General features: G+C 51.4%; 1 protein-coding gene across 1 annotated transcript in view; it reads right to left on the minus strand.

Annotated features, from left to right (window-relative positions):
* The window catches only part of DSCAML1 (DS cell adhesion molecule like 1), a 327,097-nt gene that overhangs the window by 37,408 nt on the left and 268,471 nt on the right, over window positions 1–21,218 (minus strand). The window contains exons 11-15 of the mRNA XM_060157966.1: window positions 12,553–12,752; window positions 11,887–11,983; window positions 11,170–11,298; window positions 4,301–4,468; window positions 3,041–3,111 (exon numbers count right to left, since the gene is read on the minus strand). Of these exons, the coding sequence (XP_060013949.1) occupies window positions 3,041–3,111; window positions 4,301–4,468; window positions 11,170–11,298; window positions 11,887–11,983; window positions 12,553–12,752 (665 nt within the window). The remainder of the gene's footprint in view (window positions 1–3,040; window positions 3,112–4,300; window positions 4,469–11,169; window positions 11,299–11,886; window positions 11,984–12,552; window positions 12,753–21,218) is intronic.

Genomic DNA, 21,218 nt, shown 5'->3' on the forward strand with positions numbered 1-21,218 from the left:
TGAACCCTGATACCCAACCAGCCATACACACAGGTGTTCTGAGAGAGAACGCATCAACAGGTAAACACTCACCAACACAGACATTCTCATACATGATCTCACACACACACACACACACACACACACACACGCTGTATCCCAATATATCCCTTCACATCCAGACCCATCAAAGCAAACATCCCAGTCCACACCTACCCGTGGCCAGAAACATTTAGACCCACTAATAGAAACTGGCTCTTTTAATGTGGGGTCTGCCCGTCTATATACTGAGAGAGAGCACACACCCCAGGGCATATAAAAACAGCTTGAATCAGGGCTTTAAAGAAAATGCAGTTAATTTAAAAGCCCACGTTTTATTGTACTAAAAAGTAGTACAATATTATTTTAATTATTTTAAATAATAATTATTATTTTAATAGTACTACTATTTAATAGTACTTAATATTATTATTTAATAGTACTTAATATTATTAATAGTACTTAATAGTACAACAATTAAGTTAGTAAAACAGCCCGTTTTTTAAAATTCAATGAATGTTTAAAATGAACTGCATTTTTAAGCTCACTGTTAATGCAATAAAATGAAGTTTTTAATTTAACATAATGTTTTGAACTCATTAACTAGGTGTGCGTGTATTTAATTCACTTGACTTTTTGTTAATGCCTGAATAACGTTTCTCTCTGTACTTGGGCAGTCCTGTTTGCTAGTTTGCAAGGGGGCAAATTTCTGAATTTGGGTTCGTATCTATACACTCACACATTCAGACAGACATCTATTATAGACACAAATATACCTGCAAGGTGCCCTTGTTTTCGCACTGACATATACTCTCCTATTACACCATGATATACACCTGTATATGTGTGATATACACAGTACCACGTCACCTTCATTCACATCAAAATATACAGGCAGAGGCCTTGGATAGGCATCCAGGCATACCCTGCTACATACATATAGATATTCACATATTGTTATAAATCTTGACACATGTTCCCTCTCTCCCTTCTTCCCTCCCTCCCTCTCTCTGCCCTCTCCCCATACTGCCCCACCTCCCCCCAAACAGGCACACTCAGGATTTAAATCAATCTTAACAATATTTCTCTGAAGCATTAAGAAATCAATAGGGCTGATTGCAAATTTATGTCATAAAGCAGTGGTGATCCATCTCGTGGAAAGAGTCTTGAAATGAAGTGACTTATCTTTCAAGTGAATCTTTATTTTTCATTAATCTGTTTCTTGGTGTTAAAAAAAAATCCCCTGAGAAGTCAGCCCCAAATTTATTGACGGGCTCGTTCATTCTGAAGTTCTAACTTTCTAATCAATTTTATTTTTCATTATGAGACTTTGGAGAAATAAATCTGATTCTAAATTTTTATCAACCTCCAGGTCGGAGCTTTGTAGCCAAATGTCTCAGTGGTTTACATACTTATTCAGCCCTGCCCCACCTCCAGGCTTCCTTGGAATATTCTTAGGAAATGGGTGCAGAGTCAGGATGCAGACAAGACTTGGGGACCAGACTCCAGGCTTCATCTCCAGTTTCTGAGAGAAGCCCTGGCACCCAGATCTGAACCTGGAGGGAACCATGGCTCTGGAGTTATCTGCTAGGAGGGCGAGGACCAAATGCCCAGCCTCTGTCCCACCTTTATCCTGGTCATTTCTCTGGGGAGGGAAGGAACCAGGCTCTGCTGCCTTGTGTGTGTGTATGTGTGTGTGTATGTCCATGTGTGTGTACATGCCCAGGCATGTAGTCTTTTTAGGAAAAATATTACTAGGCCCTTCTGAATCTCCTATTCTTGAGTCTACCTTTTTGAAGGGCCCAGAAGGAGAACTAAAGCACCTGAATTTTCCCACCAGGAGTTCAAGTCAGAAAATGACCTTGGACTTTGATCCCAGATGTAGATGAGGCAGCCCCCCCACCCAAGCCCCACTGTTGAGATGGGAGAGATCCAAGAAGAAGGACATGGATGGGACTCAGAAAACTCTCTGTTCCTGACCTCCATGCGCTGGGCTCTGGTGGGGAGACTGGGCAGGGGCTCCAGACTCTGTGCACTGACGTTCTGCACCTGACACAACTTGAATGACCATGGAAGTCACCTTGCATCTCTATACCGTGGCCTCCTCTGATGGATGGGGATAAAAATACCTCTTCTGTCCACTCCGCAGGAATAGAGGGTCAGATAAATTAGTGCAAGAAAATACTCAAACACTGGAAAATGCGGTGCAACAGGAAGACATCAAGGATGGGCAGCCCTTCTGTGCCCATGGCAGGGATGTAGCAGTGAGGCCAGAGTTACCCAGGAAAGCATTTCTTGGTCCTGCTCAAGGTTATTCTGATCTGTTTCCCTGCCCAGCTGTGGAATTGCCTCGAAGATTTCCCCTCAGTGACAGTCTTCAGATACCCTCTAGATTTACAAGTTTCTTCCCCTTAGAAATGGCTACAGCACCTACTGGTTTGTTTTCTCTGCAGATCCCCTCCCCCAGAGCTGGGGAGGGCAGTCATTTTTTAATCCTCATTTTATAGAGGAGGAAATCAAGACCTGAAAAGACCAAGCTCCCTGTTCAACGCTTTACCATGAGAATATAGGGGGTGGCTTCACCCTACCTCCCAGCTCTAGTCACAGGGCCAAGATGAGGGTGAGACTCCGTCGTTTCATCTCCCATAATCCACAGGGCCCCTTTGAAATTTACACATAATCAATTCTAACTCCAGACTTATTACAACATGTGGGGTGTGTAGGACAGACCAGCATGGTGGAAGAACCATCTTCCCTCCTTGGCACTGACAAATTCTTCATCCCACCCTAGGCATGGGCGTCCATAAGACAGTCAGGGTGGAGAAGGGAGTGGGGATTGGTGAGGGAACCAGTCCCTTTATCCTCCTCTCTTTCCACCCCTCCAACCTCATGGATTTAGCAATAAACAGGGTTGGGCACTCTTAAGAGACCAGAGACTAGCTAGTCTGTTGGGGTTTCATTTGTAGATTGAGAGGGGAAGAAAGGAGGTATTTCAGAGGAAATTGCCTTTGAATTTACTTACCTTCCAGGTCACTTGGATGCTCTGTGAGGTCACTGGCTGCAAGGTTACATCCATGGGGGGCCCATCAGGAGCTGGCGGGTGGTGGGGAGAAACAACATTATGAGTCAAGTCTTGGAAGAAAAGAGTCCTATGCTCTTACTCCCATGCTTGAGCTGGAGGACTGCTGGGGAGAAAGGAAAAGCTCATCTACAGAAGCAGAGAACCTTTGTTTGAGTCCTTCTGAAATGATCATAGGGTTTATATTTCCCCTTCATTCTCCATAACTTGCTGAAAATGTAGCAAACAATGACTATGAAATACTGCTCCACATCCAGCAGGCTGGCAAGTATTTTTTAAAAGTTTGATAGTACAAAGTTCAGACAAAGATATGAAGTGGCAGGAGCTCTTGTACACCGATCATGCGAGAGCAAGTTGGTACAAAACTTTGGAAAACATTTTGGCATTTTTTTGGTTAAAGGTAGAAGTTTGTCCATCTGATGACTGTAATTCTACGACTGCTTATATCCCTTGGGGGGGAATGAAAATACACAAATGATACAGCTGTACTGATGACATGAAGCTCACAAAAAGAATATTGATCAAAACAAGGAAGACAGAGAGAATATATGAAGTATGATGTCATGCATATATTCTATTAGAAAACAGGCAAAACTGAACTGCATGGGTTATGTGTACATGCATTGTGGTGACAGTACAAAAAAGGAAAGAAAGGAAGTTGGGATACTGGTTACTTCAGGAGGAGAGGTTATAATTGAGAAAGGGCATATGGAGGACCTCTGGTAAGTGGTAACGAGTGTTGGTTATACTAGTTTTTCTTTATGATTATTTGTAAAACTGAACATGTATGTTATATGTACTTTTTTGTATTAATTTATCTTTTGCAGTGACAGGTAAGAGAAAATACAGCAAGGAAAATCTTGTTTAAACTTTCAGGAAAACTTCATGACAAAAATCACAGGAGATAATCCAGGGCACTAGCACCCCCATCCTTTGCAGATCTAGCATATCTGTCCTTTCCAGACAGGCTACGGCCAGGTGAGTGGGGGCAGGACCATGGACAGCTCCCGAAAGCATTGCATCGAGAACCCCATCTGGAAAAGGTCAGACGGAAGAATCTCCAATGATCCAGAGGCAGACACAAACACCTCGGAATCTCCCCCTTCTCCTCTTCTAACTGCAAGCCCACTGCCAGTGGACAGGGTGGGTGTGGCCCCGGATGTCCCGAGCCCATGCGCAGGGGTGGCTGGGCGAGATGCTCACCGGCCTCCTCAGTGCTGATGGTGAGCTCCTTGCTCGGCTCGCTGCGGCCAATCTTGTTGAAGGAATACATGCGGATGCTGTACACGGATGCCGGGTGCAAGTCCACGATGTTGGCCTGGTTGATGGTCGGGGAGATGTTGCGTGTGGACTGCTTGAAGTCCCAGGAATCTGGACAGAGGACACCCATTTCTAACCACAGCCAGGCAAACTCCAGGACCCCTCTCCAGCCTCAAGCAGCAGCACATCCCAACGTCAACTTAGATGCCCAGAAGAGGTCTAGTTCACAGAGACTGAAGCAAGAGAGCCTTCACAACTTCACAGAGGACCAAAGGGTTCTGTTCCATTAAGCTTAAGTGGCCAAGGGATGCCTGAGGATGGGAGCAGCAAATGCACTGCTTGGAAACTCAGGGAGCTTAACCCTTCTCTTCCCTGGGCCGCCTGGTGAACTCAAACTTCAGATGGGGGTCAGATGTCTCCTATGGTCCCATCCAAGATCACCATTTGCTTGCTATTCCTGAGGGTCTGATTGGCCAGTGCCCTTGTTCCTGGTTTCTCAGACCACATCAGAGACCTGTTATAACTGTGAGACACCCCCTCAACCCATGATCCCAGTGCAAAGGGGGAAGCCAAGCCTTATACCCCTTTCTCCTCCTATGTGTGCTTCTGTATTGCCTTTCCCTGTGCATTTGTGTGGTGGTGGTCTTGACTGTTTCTTGGGCTGTCAGGGGGGACAAACCATGTGCCAGAGTCCCTAGGCAAACCCTACCCTCTCTCTCACCAGCAAGAGAATGGTCTCTGAGTCTTTACAGTCAGAGGCCAACAAAGGGATGAGCATGTTCCCGATTCATCCAGGCGGACTGACAGCCCATTCCAGGGCTAATGTTTAGCAAAACTGTAGAATGTGACAAATACCAGATAAATACCACTCAGGGATACTGTGACAGTAAACACTCTGCACCTCCAGAGGAATCCAGTCATTCATTCAATACATTTGTGCTGTGCACCTACCAGGGGATCCCAGACAGACACGGAAGGGGTTGCAGCCACAGCAATGCCTCAGCCTAGGACCTTCCAAACGCAGAATTCATAACCAGATTACGTTATTGGCACTTTGCTTTGAAAAGAAACAAAAAGGCAAAGCACAAGGAAACTAGCTGACAGTGGGGCTTAAAAATCTTCCCAGGGCGCGTCCTGATGTGACTGTTCAGTCTAATTTTCCATGTCTTTTAAATCCACAGTAGAGGCTCCTGAAAATTCTCAGTAGACAAGATTAAACTGTATTCACTACAGTTTGACCCGTAAATCAGGGAGGGAGGCTAGCACATTCTAGAACAAATTTTAGGAAGACTTTTTTCAAGCTAATGCCTGGTAAATTAGGAGAATTGGTTCACTCGAAAAGACTATCCCATCCTCCCAGGTTCTGGTTAATTGAGGTCTCGACGTTTTTCAAAACACCACTTTTAGCTACACAGGCTTGGCATCTGTGAAGGGCACTGGCCCAGCTCCCCATCTGCAGTTTTGCATTTAATTCTTTGGTTTCATGAGCCAAAGTCACAAATGGCAGACAGTGGATGCTCAGAAAAACAGTATTTTCTCCTTGTCATTTAAAACACCCCAACTGCCCAAGAGTCACTCTGGCTGGCAGGTTAAGCCAGAATTGCAAATATGCAGGCTCCTACTGCCGTGGGTACTGCTTTGGTTTGGGAGGAAATGGGCTAGCGTGCGGAGGCAGGTGTTCACTTCTCTCTGCGGCATTCTGGGAGCTGGTGCCAGCTCACACATCATATATGATTTGCCTGTGTTTATAGGAGAGGGAGAGTGATCACGAGTCAGTGCATTCATTTTTGATGAGTGCGGCAGAGGAAGGAGACCATATGATGTGTCTGAAAACAGAGGGGCTAAAGAAAAGAGGTGCTAATATTTATCAAGCACCTGTGATGTGCCAGGTGCAGTGATGGACACGATTTACTCTTCCCTCCTTCCAATGACATCAGCACCATATCTCCACTGTATAGGTGATGCTCACGTCATCAAGGCCGATTTCTCACTTGGCCTTTCAGGTGTGTTCAACGCTTAGACCTCTCCCTTCCCGAAACACTTTTCTCTTGGGTTTCCTATTAAAACACTCTCTAGCTTTTCCTATTCTCTTGGGTCATCTCTTCACTTTGCAGGTGCATCTTTTTTACCTTACCATTAACGGTTCGAGTTCCTCAAGGCTCCATCCTAGGCTCTCCTCTCACTCCATACACTTTTCCCACCAGTGGCTTCTATTTCCATCTACACACAGATAAGCTCCCTGAAGGCAGGAACCATGTCTAAAACTTTGCCCATCTTGCCCACTTGGCACACGTTGGGCACTTAAAACCCACTGTTGGTTTTAGATCAGAGCCACTTCGTTGTCCTGGACTTTGGACTTGCAGTTCCTCCGCATTTTGTAGTCACAAGAAATACCCTTTGCCTTTCCCTCCCTTGCCTCCTTCAACTGTCAGTCACAGGAAGGTTGGGGGGGGGGGAATGCCCCAGAGAGTGGCCTCTTTTTGTTCTGCTTTTGCCAGTCATTTCCAGGTGGATTTGCCCTTGTGTTCCCAAATCATCTTTGATGTTGCCACAAAATGGCTCTCTCCCCATAGCGCCTGCAGGCTAACGCTTCAGAGTCAAATCTGGAGGTCTCTAGCTGATTTTCCATACTTGATCACTGCCATCTCTCTGACCTGAACAGCTGAAATCAGGGGCCCTATTTTCTTCCCTTTCCTTTTCAGCTCTCAGAGTACTGAGCTGGCTTTGGTGAACATTGTCTCTTTTAATATTCCCTTTCATATAAGCCTGGCTTACCCAGATTAACATATTTCATTAAGGGCTCTCTCTCCCTTTCTTCATCAAAGGGTTTATGATGCAAAATATTCTTCTTAAAAACTAAGGAAGTGGCTGGGGAGATGTCAGTGCCTTCCACTCTGTGGGCTGCTTGCTGGGAGGGGACCCGGGGCCTTTGGTGTTTCAGGGGACACGTTCACTGTAGAAGGGGGAGCAGTTTGGACGAAAGTCACATCTGGAGCATTTAGCTGCCTGTGCTTGGGAAACAAATCCATTCTGCATCTCTGATTTCCTCCTTGCATCACAGCTCTGAGCCCACCACGGCAATCTCCGCAGCACCGAGAAAAGGTTTCCTGGGTCACCACCACCACTCACCACATCTCGACACCAGACCCTCTCACGGCCCCACTCCAGCTCACACAGAACGCCACGCCACACCGGGCTGGCTTACCCCATGGTGGCTGACGGCGCGCACCATGAGGCTGCCTTCTGGGCTTGGAGGGCCATCCTCAAAGAACCCATCCCTGCTCCTTGCTTGGAAAACAGGGGTGAAATGTGGTGTCTGCATTTTTAAATCTGCACGGCGCCATCTGATACATTTGTGTGGACGGTGCTATTTATCATTCAGCATTCATGTATTATTACTCTGCTGCCTGGGGCCAGGAGAAGTCAGCGTGAGCGGGATGGCTTAGGAAGGGCAGACTTGGTAATTTCCCTTGGAAAATTAGCATGATGAGCAACATGGCAGAAAACCTGGCAAAGGCACAGTTGTAACACAGAAGGGGGTCAGGAGCAGATGGTCCAGGATGGGTGTGGTCTGGGGCAAGAGGAAGAGGGGAAGGGAGACTGGGGCACAGGATGGGGACCCATAGAGGGTTATTCTGTGTCAGGCTCTGTGCTAGGCACATGCACATAAGCCATCACATTCACGTAATCCCTACAGCCACCTTGGATTACGTGTTATTGTCTCCACTGATAGGTAGAGATGCCCAAAGACCTTAAGTTGCTTGCTAAACATCATACAGCCCTGACACTTGGTCAACCCAAGTCTTCTGCTTTGAGAATTGTTCTTGTTCTACTATTCCACCTGCAGGCAGAAGATCTACTTACACACACACACACACACACACACACACACACACACACACACACACGCCCCTCCCTCCTTTGGGTCATCCATCCGTTCCCTAGGATACCTTTTACAGTTCTCATGTAATTCAGTTTGTGGTGTATTACACGTGATTGGATAATGCTTTGTAATGGTCCTGGAAGTGCCTTCGTGTGTGTGTGTGTGTATGTATGTGCATGCGAGCGTGTGTACACAGTGTTTATTCTCACTCCAACTGCATTGTAAGCTCCAAGGGCAACACTCTGTCTCCCTGTTCTTCCTCTTTCCCTACCACATGGCGGGTGCATGATTCTGCAAGATTATTATTGGCACTCAGTACATGCTGCTGACTGACAGACACATATTTCAGCCTGCAAGTCCCATAGGACTATAAATTGCCGCATGAAGTATCTGAGTTAGAAGGAGGAGAGGAACTTACATCTTTTAAAGGTTGACTATAGTCCCATGCTAGATGCTTTCTCTTTATTCCTCAAAGCAGTCCCACAAGGCAGGCATTACTGTTTCCCCCTCACAGACAAGGAAGCTGTGCTATGCTCACAGCCTCTGCCTGACTCCAATATGGTAATTCACTGCAGTTCCCACGGGATTCCTTTTCCTAAGTGCCAGGATAGTGCCCGTCTGAGTGGGGTGGCCTGGAGTAGTCCTACCTAAAGGCAGGAGAAAGGACCAGCCAGCTTCTCTGTGCTCTCGATCCTGTGATTTATTTTGCTTTTTTTTTTTTTTTTTTTTTTTTACAGGTGCAAAGCCCTTGTGGATGGGAGAGTCTGAGGTTGAGTTTTCATTACCCACCTCTCTACCTTGCCATCCATCCTGGCTCTGGGGTGGGGTATGGCCATTCCTCATCTTTCAGGAGAGCCAGAGGGGTGGGGGGAAGATGTGGATGAGCTCTGAAAATAGCATCTTCCCTGCCCACCTCTCCTTCTGCACCGCTCTCCAGATGTGTGATGTTCTCAGCTTCGCCCTGCTGAGCAGTGCCCCAGGAAAGGTTTCCACACATTGGAGGGTGGCCAGTGGAGGGGGCCGGGTGGGCAACGGGGCAGCATGGGGGAGGAGGGCAGGGGGGCAGTCAAAAGGAGCAATAGGGAAGAGGCCCGAGTGACAGCCCAGGCATCCACTCCCCGCCCCCGACAGGCCACATCATCCAGGCAGGGAGATGCTGGCCCATCTTTCTGGCTCCTGGGGAGCTTGTGCCCAGACTCGGGAAGCCTCGAGGTGTGAGATGAACACAGTGGGCTTCCTCTCCTCCCCGCGGCCTCTGCCTCCACTGAGGCCCTGCCACTGCTCATCACCTGTCCCAGATGCAGGGCTGCGGCAGCCTGCTCACTCAGCTTCTGGACGCCTCCCCTTCCTGTTGACACCTGATGACCCTTTTCAAGGTGCCATGCCAAGTCTCTCTCTGGGACCTCAGGCATTGCTAGTAGCTCTCAATGACCTTCCCCAAGGAAGTCAAAGTTCAGCCCAGAGCCGCCCCCGCTCCCCCAACCCGGAGCCCAGAGCACATTTTAGTCTTGTTGACCAGGAACTGGGTCTGTGAACCCTCTGCTAGACGTGCTGCTCCCTGGAGAGCACTGCATCTTGCTGGGGCCTGGCCGTTCCCATCTCCCTGAATCTAGGCCTGTTAGCGTTCCATCTTCTCCCAGCTCAATGGAGTGTCTACAGGGACCGGAGAGATGTTTCCCTGACGACCCCTGTGGGCACAGCCCCTCCTCCTCTCTACGGCCCGCCTCCTGCACTGAGAGTGACTTCCCAGGGGCGCTGGCTGTGAGCTGACTTTTCTCCCCAACTGAACTGTAGGCTTCTGAGGGCAGGGCCCCTCCTTGCCGAAACCTTGCACGAACCCAGTGCCCCGGACACGGTGGCTTCTCAAGAGGCGAATACAGCTCAGAGATTTGCTGTGGACGCCATGCCAGGGGCTGTCGCTCTAGGGGAGTGGACAGCCAGCTGGCCAATGACCATGTGCTATGCTAAGGAAGAGAGGAAGGGTCTGGAAAGCTTCTGAGGAAACAAAACCTTGGATCTATGCTAAAACCTGGAAGATGAGTTGGAGTTGGTGGGAGAAGTGGGCTGGGGTGGCTTGAGTTTTCCAGACTCTCTTTCTGTGTTTTATTTTAAGATTATTTTGAAAAGCGTTTCTGGGCTTATGGTCTTGAATTCCGAAGGTATGAAAGACCCCAAGAGGAGGAGCATGCTTCTCGTTCCCTCACTCCTGTGTTGGGAGTGAGGGGGCAGCCCCCTGTTGCTGTACCTTCTAGAGAGAGTCACACAGATACAAACATGATTGCTCTTTTTTGGCTTGGCCTCTTGTCCAGGCCTCTTGTCCCCTCCTTGCCATTCTTGCCACATGACTGTGGGTCCCTTGTTTCCCCAGAGACCTAGGGGCCCATTGTTCACTCTGCTCTACATGGCTTCACAGTGGCGGGCAGCCTCAGGAGCTAGCTAGGGTCCTAAGGGAGGGATCTGGGAGGGCTTCTTGGAGGAGGAAACTTAGATCTATGCTTTTCCAGGGACTCCCATCCCCCAGTGACTCATTCTTGGCAAGGACCAGCTCTCTGACTCCCAAGCACCCCCATCATCCCAAACCAGGAGTGCCTAGATGACCCAGTGAAACTGTGCTGTCTCTGACCCCACAGATACAGCCCATAGCCCCCTGGCTCAGGGCCTTTAAGTTGCTTTAAATCAAACCACCCTATGGACCTGCCCAGGGACAGTCCTGGGAAAAAGGGGCTGACACCCCCTCCCCATCAACTGACGGTCCCCCTGTTTGCCCCCAGGGTTCCTAACCAGTGACCAGTGTTCCTCCCTTTGGAAGACACAGGGGCTTGTGTGTCTGCCTTAGATGGGCAGCCCTAACACCCAGGGGCTGTCCCACAGAGGGGCACCGTCCCGGCACATGGTGCAAGGGGTCACAGCAGGCCCAGCCCTCACCCACCTGATTTGTTCTTGTATTCAATGTCAAAGCCCGTGATGATGCTGTTCCCGTCAAATCGCTGGGTCCAGCGCAGGTTCATGCTCCGGGCCTTCACCTCCCGGATCTCCAGCTCTGGGGGGTCGGGGGGTTCTGGGGGGTGGCAGGGGAAGGGGGCAGAAGTGAGGATGGCAGCAGAGAGCTTGGCCTCTTGCTGACCCTTACAGAGGACCAGGGATCTGCCCTGGGGGATCCGTGTCCCCTGTGATCCACCCAAGGGCCCTGAGCCCTGGAGTTCAGGCAAGGCAGGAGAGGGTGAAGGGTGCCCGGCAGCAGGGCTCAGAGGCAGAGGGGGGCCTGCTCGGTTCCTGCTCTGCTCCCCTCTCTTCCTTAGCCCCTTTCCTACTTTCCCCCATGCAGAGCTCCCAACTTTTCCCAGCTTGACTTTCCCTTCCCATACCTCCTGCAGGGTCTGCGCCCACAAATCCAGGCCCTCCACTTCTGGGAGCAGCTAAGCTCCACAGGGGCCGCAGCCATTGCAAACCTCGCTGTATGCAGTGTGCCTGGAAAGACCCTATCACCCCACTCTGGGCAGGAAGGAGGGTGGATGGAGCTTTGCCTCAGAGCTGTTTCTGGTCAGCCTCCGCTAGATGTGGGCGGTGTCCCTGCTCTTGAGGGGAGTTGGCAGTGAGCGCCGGGGTCCCAGGGGAAGGGGCTGGGGGCGTGGGGCAGGTGAGGTACCTTGCACCGTGAGTTGGATCAAGCCCCGGTCCTCCCCGTACGAGTTGATGGCATGGCAGCTGAAGAACACAGAGTCCCCACGGTCAGCAGGCTTGAGCTGGGAGGCAGCCAGCAGGGGCAGAGGGCAGCGGCAGGGAGAGAGGGAGGAATGGGGAGAGTCTTTTAGAGCTGGTCTGCTGAAGGGGGCCCATCTAGCCAGGGATCAGCAAGGCCACCTTCTTCTGGGAGAGGATCCACCAGGGGTTTGTCAAGGGCTCCTCTTTCCAGAAAGTTCAAAGGATGGAAGTGTGGAAGAGTCCCTGCAGGGAGGCCAGCTGAGGAGTTCCAAAAGAGGGAGGGGCTGAGGGGGGGGACCCAGGATAGAGGGAGGGGCTGAGAGGGTCCAGGAGGGAGGGAGAGGGCTGAGGGCATCCTGGGGGGAGGGAAGGAGGGGCTAGGGTGTTCTGGGAGGGAGGGGCTGGGGATTCCACACATTTAAAGGTGAGGAGTTGTCAGAAAGGGGATAGAGTGAGGTTCTAAGGCAGAGGTTGGTGGATGAAGGAGGGAAAAGGAGAGGTAGTTTTTGGGGTGGAGGAGGGGCTCCCAGACTCCCCATTCACCTCCTTTGGATACAGATGCAATAGCTGTGGGCTCCCCACTTTCTGAGACTGGGGCGTGGGTGCTCACCTTCAGCGTGGAGACCACTTCGTCGCCGTTGTCCTTGGTGGCAATGGCATACCGCATGACGCGGTCGGGGTCGATGACCGTGTCCCCCTTCTCCCAGCGGATGATGATGGGCCGCTCTCCCCGCGCCGTGCAGTTGAGCTCCTTCGCGTGGCCCTTGATGGCGATGGTGGTGTTGGGGTGGGAGGTGATCATGGCCGGGACTGGGGAGGGGAGGAGGCCCAGGAGGTCCCAGTGAGGGCGAGGGAGGCCAGCCCGGTGAGAGCACGTGCCCAGCGCCGAGGCCCCGCCCCCGCTGCCCCTCCCCACAGAGCACCTCATGCCCAGCGAGAGGGTCTAGTAACGGTTGGGGGAGGGTACAGAAAAGCCCACTGCCTGTCCCTTTCTCCCCAGCCCACCCACGACTGGGGCAGCCTCTCTCTTCACCAGGGGTTCTGATATTCCATGGACCCCTTTCCAGAATCTTTTAAAATGCGTAATATACATAAAATGACAAAGGAAACCAGATATGCTGAAGTATGGTTATACCAATATGAGCATTCAAAAGCAAACTTTTGATACAGTATATCACATAATATATGCTCTGTATTCCTCTTTATGAAATAAGATCTAGTGCTGGATTGTATTCGAACGATTTTGTAATAGTGATGAGCACAAATGATATTTTGGGGTATCTGCCAGGGCTGCGATATGAAAATACCTATTGGTCACAGTCACAGGTGCTGCTACTGCTGTGGCTTGTTGCTTACGTTCAAAATGGAAGAAGTACAAAATTTCAGTTAAGTTAGTGAAAAAAGAAGTCAGTGAAAAAAAATATGCCATTTTAACCCAGCCCCAATTCACGGAGCCCTTGAATTGGATCCGTGCGCCTTTGGTGGGGAGGCCTGTGGACCCTGGGTTACACGCCTGGTGCCTCTGCTTTGTGTCCATGGCTCGAGCTCTCTCCACAGCGGTCAGCTGGCTTATCCCCTGCTTCTAGGCAGCAGGCCCCTCCCAGACAGCTGAGAAACTCTCCTGTTCTTCCAAACAAAATGCAACAGAAAACCCTGGCTAGCAGCACCGTAGTTAAGGACCTTCAGGCCCACTAACAGGTTCCCCCATCCCCTGTCCCCCAACCAATGGCCTGAGAAAATCGTCATGAAACAACCAAGGCCCTGGCTGGCCGTCAGGAGAGCCCGCCCACTGCCCTCACAAGAGGCATCTCAATCCCGACCCTCCTCCAGGCCTTAGCACCATGGGCAGCAGCAGGAGGAGGGTGGGGTAGAGGGAAAGACGGTCTCGGGCCAGTGACATCCTGTCCCCTTTTTCCCCCATCAACTCAACAAACATGCATCCAGCACCTATGCCATTACGCGGCATGGTGCCAGGCTTGGGGGAGACAGGGTCGTTGCCTCCTGGGAGGGGGGGGAAGGGGAGGGGGAGATAGGCACCTGTGCGAGCAACATGAAAATAAGGAAAATGGGATGAGTTTTTCAAGGAGGTATCAGGAGAAATTAATTTTGGCGGAGGAGTGTCAGGGAAGGCATCACCCAGCCATTCAACGAGCATTGGTGGAGCACCTACTAGGGGCCAGACCTTATGCTGGGTTCTAGAAGCAACAGTGCGCAGGACAGACCCAATCTCAGCGAGCTTCGCTGCAGTGGTGAGAACAAGACAACACAGTAGCAGTTCCAGGAAAGATTGCTAAGCACTGTGCTAGGAGAAGTGCTCACCATCTGACGTGGCAGGATACACATGGGGAGAAAGGGTCCCCTAAGCGGTGGAAACTGCTGGAGCAAAGGCTCAGAGGCAGCGATGTGCAGGGCAGATCCCAGAGAGATAAGAGATCTGATGCAGCTGGAGGACTGTCCTTGTCCTTGCCATTTCCTCACCACTTTCCTGGGAAACCTTGCCTCTTAGAGTACAGGTCCCCAGGGCTCGCGTCTCCAGAGGAGTGCCCATGAGCCATGCTGGAGTACACACATTAGGGGGCGCTGTGGCTGACTGCAATAATCAGACCGCATTTCCCACCCCCGCACTGCGGGAAGGACCCCTGCTCACACTGAGGTCTGCAGAGTAGACAGCCACCCCCTCACTGGCCTGCTTGGGCCATGCAACAAGAGGATGCTCTGTCTTCTCTCTCTTTACACCCCCCCACCCCGGAGGCTCCCCTCTGGGGCAACGCATCCCTGCTCCACTTCTGTGGATGCCCCTTTCTTTCCCTCCTAGCATCCTCAGGATTTTTCTCCCCTCCAGTTTTGTTTTGTTTTTGGCTGCCTGCCTGGCTTGCGGGATCTTGGTTCCCTGACCAGGGATTGAACCCGGGCCCCCTGCAGTGAGAGCTCAGAGTCCTAACCACTGGACCACCAGGGAATTCCCTCCCCTCCAGTTTTTTTTTTTTTTTTTTTTTGCGGTACGCGGGCCTCTCACTGCTGTGGCCTCTCCCGTTGCGGAGCACAGGCTCCGGACGTGCAGGCTCAGTGGCCACGGCTCATGGGCCCAGCCGCTCCGCGGCATGTGGGATCTTCCCGGACCGGGGCACGAACCCGTGTCCCCTGCATCGGCAGGTGGACTCTCAACCACTGCGCCACCAGGGAAGCCCTCCCCTCCAGTTTTAAACACCTACTCAGACAACATTCTTCCCAGCAAAGTCTCCAGGGTCCTCTGACTTCTAAGGACAAATAAGCCTTTGGAGAAAGGAAGGAAGGCATGGAGCTGTAATAGTGTGACCTGAGACGCCAGTCAGCGGGTGAGGGGACATCTGGAACAGGTCTGGGGGATGAAGGGTGGTTTCTGACATTCCCTGAAGTCACCATGCAGCCAGCCACCTCCTCTGCCTTCTGTCATGTGGGACTGGATCCTGAGGGCAGCTCTGGCCCCTGGCCCCAGCCCCGGCTCATCATATAATGAAGCAGATGAATTTTATAATGCACGGCATCACGCCAGTATACAATAAAACGTGGAACACAAATAACAAGGTGCAAGTTATAATGAAGAAAAAGCCTGCAGTCAGAGACACGCGAGTATGAATTATTGACTAAGGTTTTACACTCTCAAGGATGTGCGGAGGAATATTTTTCTATCAAAGATTTGCATAATTCACTCGTATAAACCTGGGTGGAATATAGAGTAAGATTCTACATCAACAAGTCGGGCCTCGCATTGCAGAAGCCTCCATTTTTCCTGGAGGATTGAAATGCCGGATGTGGCGGGAGGGGCGCATGAGCTGTTTCTACTCCCCGCAAAGTGAATGGTCAGAGACTGGGGCCTGCGCCCTTGCTTGGCCTGAGTCCTGAGGCCTTCCTGGGGAAGCGGAGGCCTAGCTCTCAAGAGGCTGCCGCTGAAGCCACAGACGAGACGGGGGTGTTCATGCTGAGGGGGGTGTGTGTGCACGTGCGTGAGCGTGCACGCGCGTGTGAAGGGGGATGGGGGCAGGGTCAAGCCTCAGCGTAGGTCACGGGTCCAAAGAAGGAAGGAGAAATGATGAGTCTTCATTTTTGGTAGGAGGACCTCAAGACTCTGCACCGGAGTGAGAAACTGGCAGCTCATCCCTGTTTTGCTCTCCAGGTAGGGCTGTACCAGCCTGTCCAGGGCCTGTGTGTGAATTATAAAGGCACCCCTCTGGCTGGATGCAACATGGTGCCGGGAGCCGCAGCTTGGCCAGTGGAGCAGGGACTGGGTTCCAGACTTTACTTGCCCCTTAGGCTATGTAACTTTGAGCAGTGCACAACCTGTGTATTCATACACGCCAGTCCCACCTCACAGGGTCTTCCCAATCAGGTTTGTTCAAAGAGACAGACACAGGGGCAACCAGAGACCACAGGGCCTCAAGAACCCACTTGGTCCTTCAGCCCTGAGTATTAACCACACCTGGGGCCAGGGGGTGGGCTCCCTTCACCATTGTTATGGCAGCAAACAGCATGCAGCAGAACCCGATGTTCTCACAGCCCCGCGGCTCAGGGCAGGTTCAGGGGAGCTCCTCTGCGAAGAAGAAGATACTGCTTCTGTGGACCCCACCCAGCTTGAAGAGCTTGGGGGCCAGACGGACGTGTTTCTACCCAGCTATGTGGTCTTTAATATGGGCTACTTGACTTCTCCAAGCCTCAGGCTCATTATGGGTACTATTCCCACCCCAAGCGTCTCACGCTCCTCTCCTGTTCCAAGAAAAGCATCAGATAAATACACGCACACCTTAAGATGTTACTTGCCATCTATTTTACAGAATCGCAGAGTCCTAGAGTTGCACAGCCCACATAACGTTCAGCATAGTCGCTACTAGCCACACGCGGCTATTGGCCACTAGAAACGTGGCCAGTCCAAACTGAGATGTGCTGTGACTGTAAAGTACACACTGGATTTCAAAAACACAGGAAGAAAAATGTAAAATACCTCCTTAATAATTTTATGGTGATTACATGTTAATATTTTAGATATATTGGGTTACATAAAATATACTATCACAGTGAATCTCACCTGTTTCGTTTTTGAACATGTGACAACTAGAAGATTTTAAATTACATAGGAGGCTTGCATTTTGTTTCTGTTGAAGGGCACAGGTATAGATCATCTACACAGACCCTTCATTTTACAAATGAAGAAACTGAGGCCACGCAGGGAAGTGATTTGCCCCGGTCATACTAATAAACAGCAACACTTCTTAAAAGTGGACAGATGGGAGAGGCGATACATAACGTATGAAGCTCTAACACTAATGGTGGAAGGTGAACTGATGCCAGGAGAACTAGCGCCCAGGTCTTCAGAACATAGAATGACAAGCTCTAAATTACTCGTGAAACATCACATCTCGTTCTGGGCTCTCTACTTGATGAAGGACATTGACAAGCTGGAGTGCGACCAGGAAGATGGACAGACTTCAAGCCATGCCATTTGAAGAGTGGCTGGAAACTGGAAGCGTGTAACTTATAGGGAGTTGGGTGGGACACGGCACAAGAGCTCTTCAAAAGGGGGAAGGCAGACCTCCTGTTTGGCTTAAGAAGGAATTTTCCAGTAGTTTTGGCTGTTTAGGGAAAGGGCTGCCGTGGAGGCAGGGAGATCCCCATACTAGACCACCTGGGCAGCGTGGAGAAGATTCCAGGGCAGCGCAGAGAAGATTCCATGTCTTTGGGCCCCTGCGGGTGTCCGGGTCTCAGGAGAGAGGAAAGATGGTCTGAGAATCCGGCTCATTGTTATGGGAGGATTCTGTGATCATACTCTTCTTGCGTATAGCGGTCTTCAGCCCCTCATCCTGGGCAAGAATCAGAGGACCTGCTTCCTCTTTTCTTCCTGCCCTACGCAGTCTGCCTGTCAATGCCAAAACAGGGGACTCTGTCACTGTGCCCCTCCCCCAGACCCTGTCCAGGCCTCCAAGGGCCTGGGTGCCCTCCTGAGCCCACAGACCAGGGGCCTCCGCCCTCCTGGCTGCTGCAGCCCCCTAATAGAGAGGAGCCCGGGGCAGCAGGTGCCCACCCTATCTGCTCTCCTCGTCCCTCCATCTCTCTCTTGCTTCTTGCTCTGGACCACAAAGTCACTCTGCTTCACTGAATCACAGTGGTAAACATAGTTGAGTCCTCACTGCACCGAGACCTGGCTGTGCTCCAGAGCACTTCCTGGGTGAAGGCAGACCCCAGGAATTCCCTAGAGAGATGCTCGTGTGCAGTCACCCACAGGAGCACAGATGCGCACGCGTGCGCGCGTACACACACACACACACACACACACACACACACTTTTATGGTTACCTTTTACTGGGAACTTCCCATGTACCATGTGCTGGCAGTATTCTAGTACTTTACATGAATTAAGTCATGTGGGTAGGTACTGTTATTATTCCGCCGCTCCAAAGCCTGGGTCCTGATGTATTTCTTGACCAAGCGCCATGGCCTTCCTGTGCCCACAATGCCCCTGATGGAGCAGGCAGTCTGCTGGATGCCTTGGCCTCTTGGTTCATTACTTACTGGCCTTCCCCCAAAACAGCCATGAGAAGTAAGTCCTACGGTAGTAAGAAGGCAATTTTTCCCTCTTTAAGCCTGTCTTACTGTAGGGGCTGGCCACCTCTGGCTGTCTGTCTGTCTGCCATGCATGCACGAAGAATCTGGCTTTGGGAAATGGAATTTGGTTGTCAGCAAAACGCTGTGGCTTCTCTATGGTGGGCGGCCTCAGCCGGCCTCTCCTAGGGCAGGTGTCAGGGACTGCAGCTTTAGGGGAACAGGCAGGAGAGCCAGGGAGGGGGCGGGGACCGTATGCACAGGGCTGAGTTCTGCGTGACAAGTGTTAATAGCAGCCGCAAAGGCAACACAGTGCTCCAGTAGGACACAGGAGGCTTTAATGAGATACAACTTCTCTGCTTTCCTGCAGTGTAATTCAATTAACAGCCAGGGAAACCTAATTTCTTTTTTCAAAAGAGGGGTGCAGTAAGAGATTCTCTGGGGACTTGGGAGCAGGGAGGGGCTGGGCTTAAGGGCATCGAGGAGACCCAAGTGGGTGAGCTGCCCCTTAATACATAGCTCCTTCCAACACAGCTCCTTTAGGTGGGGAGGGTGGGCTCTTCCCTGGGATCTGGAAGGCCCTGGGGTGAGCTGGGCCAGTCTTATTCAAAGCTTTACAACCCCGGTACTTGGTATAGTGCCGGCACTGCACATGGCCAAATTGGGGTAAATTCTGGTCGAACCCAAAGGGGCTTCCTGATGATTCCCAGGGCCCTTCCCTGACACCCCATGTCACTGCAGATACCCCTCCTCTGGGCATCGAGTGTCCCTGGCATGGTACATGTCATACTGCAGTGTCCTTGGCTCTGACTGTGAGACTCCAGGGTAGGAGCATCCCTGTTCAGGACTTAGCATGTTTTTGTGGAACAAAAACTGCTAAGGCTGCTGTGGGGCAGCCTGCCCTGGTCCACAGACTCACTCCAGGGCAGGGAGGAGCCTCGCTGGGCCTCTGGCTTGCAAGCCACGGCCTTATAGCCCTCCAGAACTCCCAGATTTCCTCCTCCTGGATCCAATGGGGCTTTACTGGCTGAAGCCACAGAGGGGAGAAAGGCACCAGCCTCCACAGTGGACTCACCCCCTCCTCTCGCTCCAGGGCCCTCCTGGGGCAGCAAGCCGAGGGGAGAGGAAATCAATTTCAGAAACAAGACAGTTGTCAGAATCCGATGTAACCGGTTTCTGTCTGTGAAATTACTCACAGGCCGGCTCCTGTCACCCCCAGGTCCCGCCTGGACCAGCTGCTATTTACATTTTAATTTGATAAAATGTAAATTTTGAGAGGCTGATAGATTTTTAAAACACCACAAGACAGCTCTGCTTCCTCACTCCCCCCCACCCCTTCCCCGAGCATCCACAGACTTTCTGACCAACCCCCAGGATTGGGGATGGAGTTCTAGGCCATGGGGATTATGAACTCTGCACCTACTCGGCCCCTCCTTTACCGCTCCAGCTTCCCTCTTCTCGGGGATCCCACCCATAAGCTGGGGTGCGCTGATCTTTGCAGTTTACAGAACACCAGAACATCCTTTATCAGGAGCTTCACTCCTGTTAAGGAGGTAGCCTGGGGGCTTTTAGCCCCCAGAGTATCAGTGAGGAAATGGAGGCTCAGAGAGGCTAAGTGTTTTGTCTAAAGTCACACAGCTGGTGAGTGGCAAGAAGCGGCAGCCCCAAGTCACCTGACAGTTCACCGGCGCCCCTTCCTCTGCTTTCATCCAGCCTTCTCCTTCTGCCTGGTGGACTATTCTCCCACCTTGGGCTTTGTCCCAGAAGTAGGAAGCTGGGTGGGAATGACACGATGTGGAGGAATCCTGGGGGCAGTGCAGGAGGCTGAGAACTGGAGGGCTGGGCCCGTGGGGCAGGAGGTCAGTCCAGGGCCAGCTGGGGCTGGGGGCAGGAGTTAGGGGGGCGGTGATTCGGGCCTTCTCTGTCTCTGTCACTCTCCCTCTCTTCCGCCTGATGATTGGAGCTCAGCTGGTGTTTCTGACAGTCCCCGAGTCACCAGGGAGGGAAGATTCAGTTACGAATACCCAAAGGCGGAGAGCAGTGTGTGCAGGAAGGAGGACGTGGAAGAAGAAGGACATGAATGCCACCAGCTGTTGGGAGAGGCCTGATAAAATGGGAAAGAGGGGTGGAATGTTGCATTCCAAAAGGAAGCCTGGGGTACTTCTTAACCCCATTCGTGGGCACCAGTGTGTGATAACCCTAGAAGTTCACATTATTGCAGGCTTACTATTTGTAGGCACTATTCTGTACTCCTTTACATGCGGTAACTCATTTAATCCTCAGAACAACCCTGTTTTTATTCCCACTTTACAGATGGGGAAACTGAGGCTTAGAGAAGTAAATTGCCCAAGGCCACACAGCTAGTAGGCAGCAGAGCCAGGATTCAGGGCATCTGTGGTTTTAGCCATGATGTGACACTGGTCAGAGAAGGGCAGGAGGCAGGGGAGCAGAATGGGAGTGCAAAGAGTCCAGCCTCTCTGAAGAGAAATGCAGCCAAACTGGGGGTGAAGCAGGTTGGTCTGGGAACCCGGACACCAAGGTGTTAGGCTGTTCTGCTCTTCTAGGTGGGTGGCCTGGGGGAGGGGGTCGAGGAGCTTTTCACAGGGTCTGAGGGAAGAGCCCTAGTGCTGGATGACCCTCCTCTTCCATCCCCATTCAAGTGGATATCCCTCTGGTCCTTCCGCCGCCTCAGGCAGGACAACCTCA

Source organism: Lagenorhynchus albirostris, chromosome 9, assembly GCF_949774975.1.
Source record: "Lagenorhynchus albirostris chromosome 9, mLagAlb1.1, whole genome shotgun sequence".
NCBI classification, from domain to species: Eukaryota; Metazoa; Chordata; class Mammalia; order Artiodactyla; family Delphinidae; genus Lagenorhynchus; species Lagenorhynchus albirostris.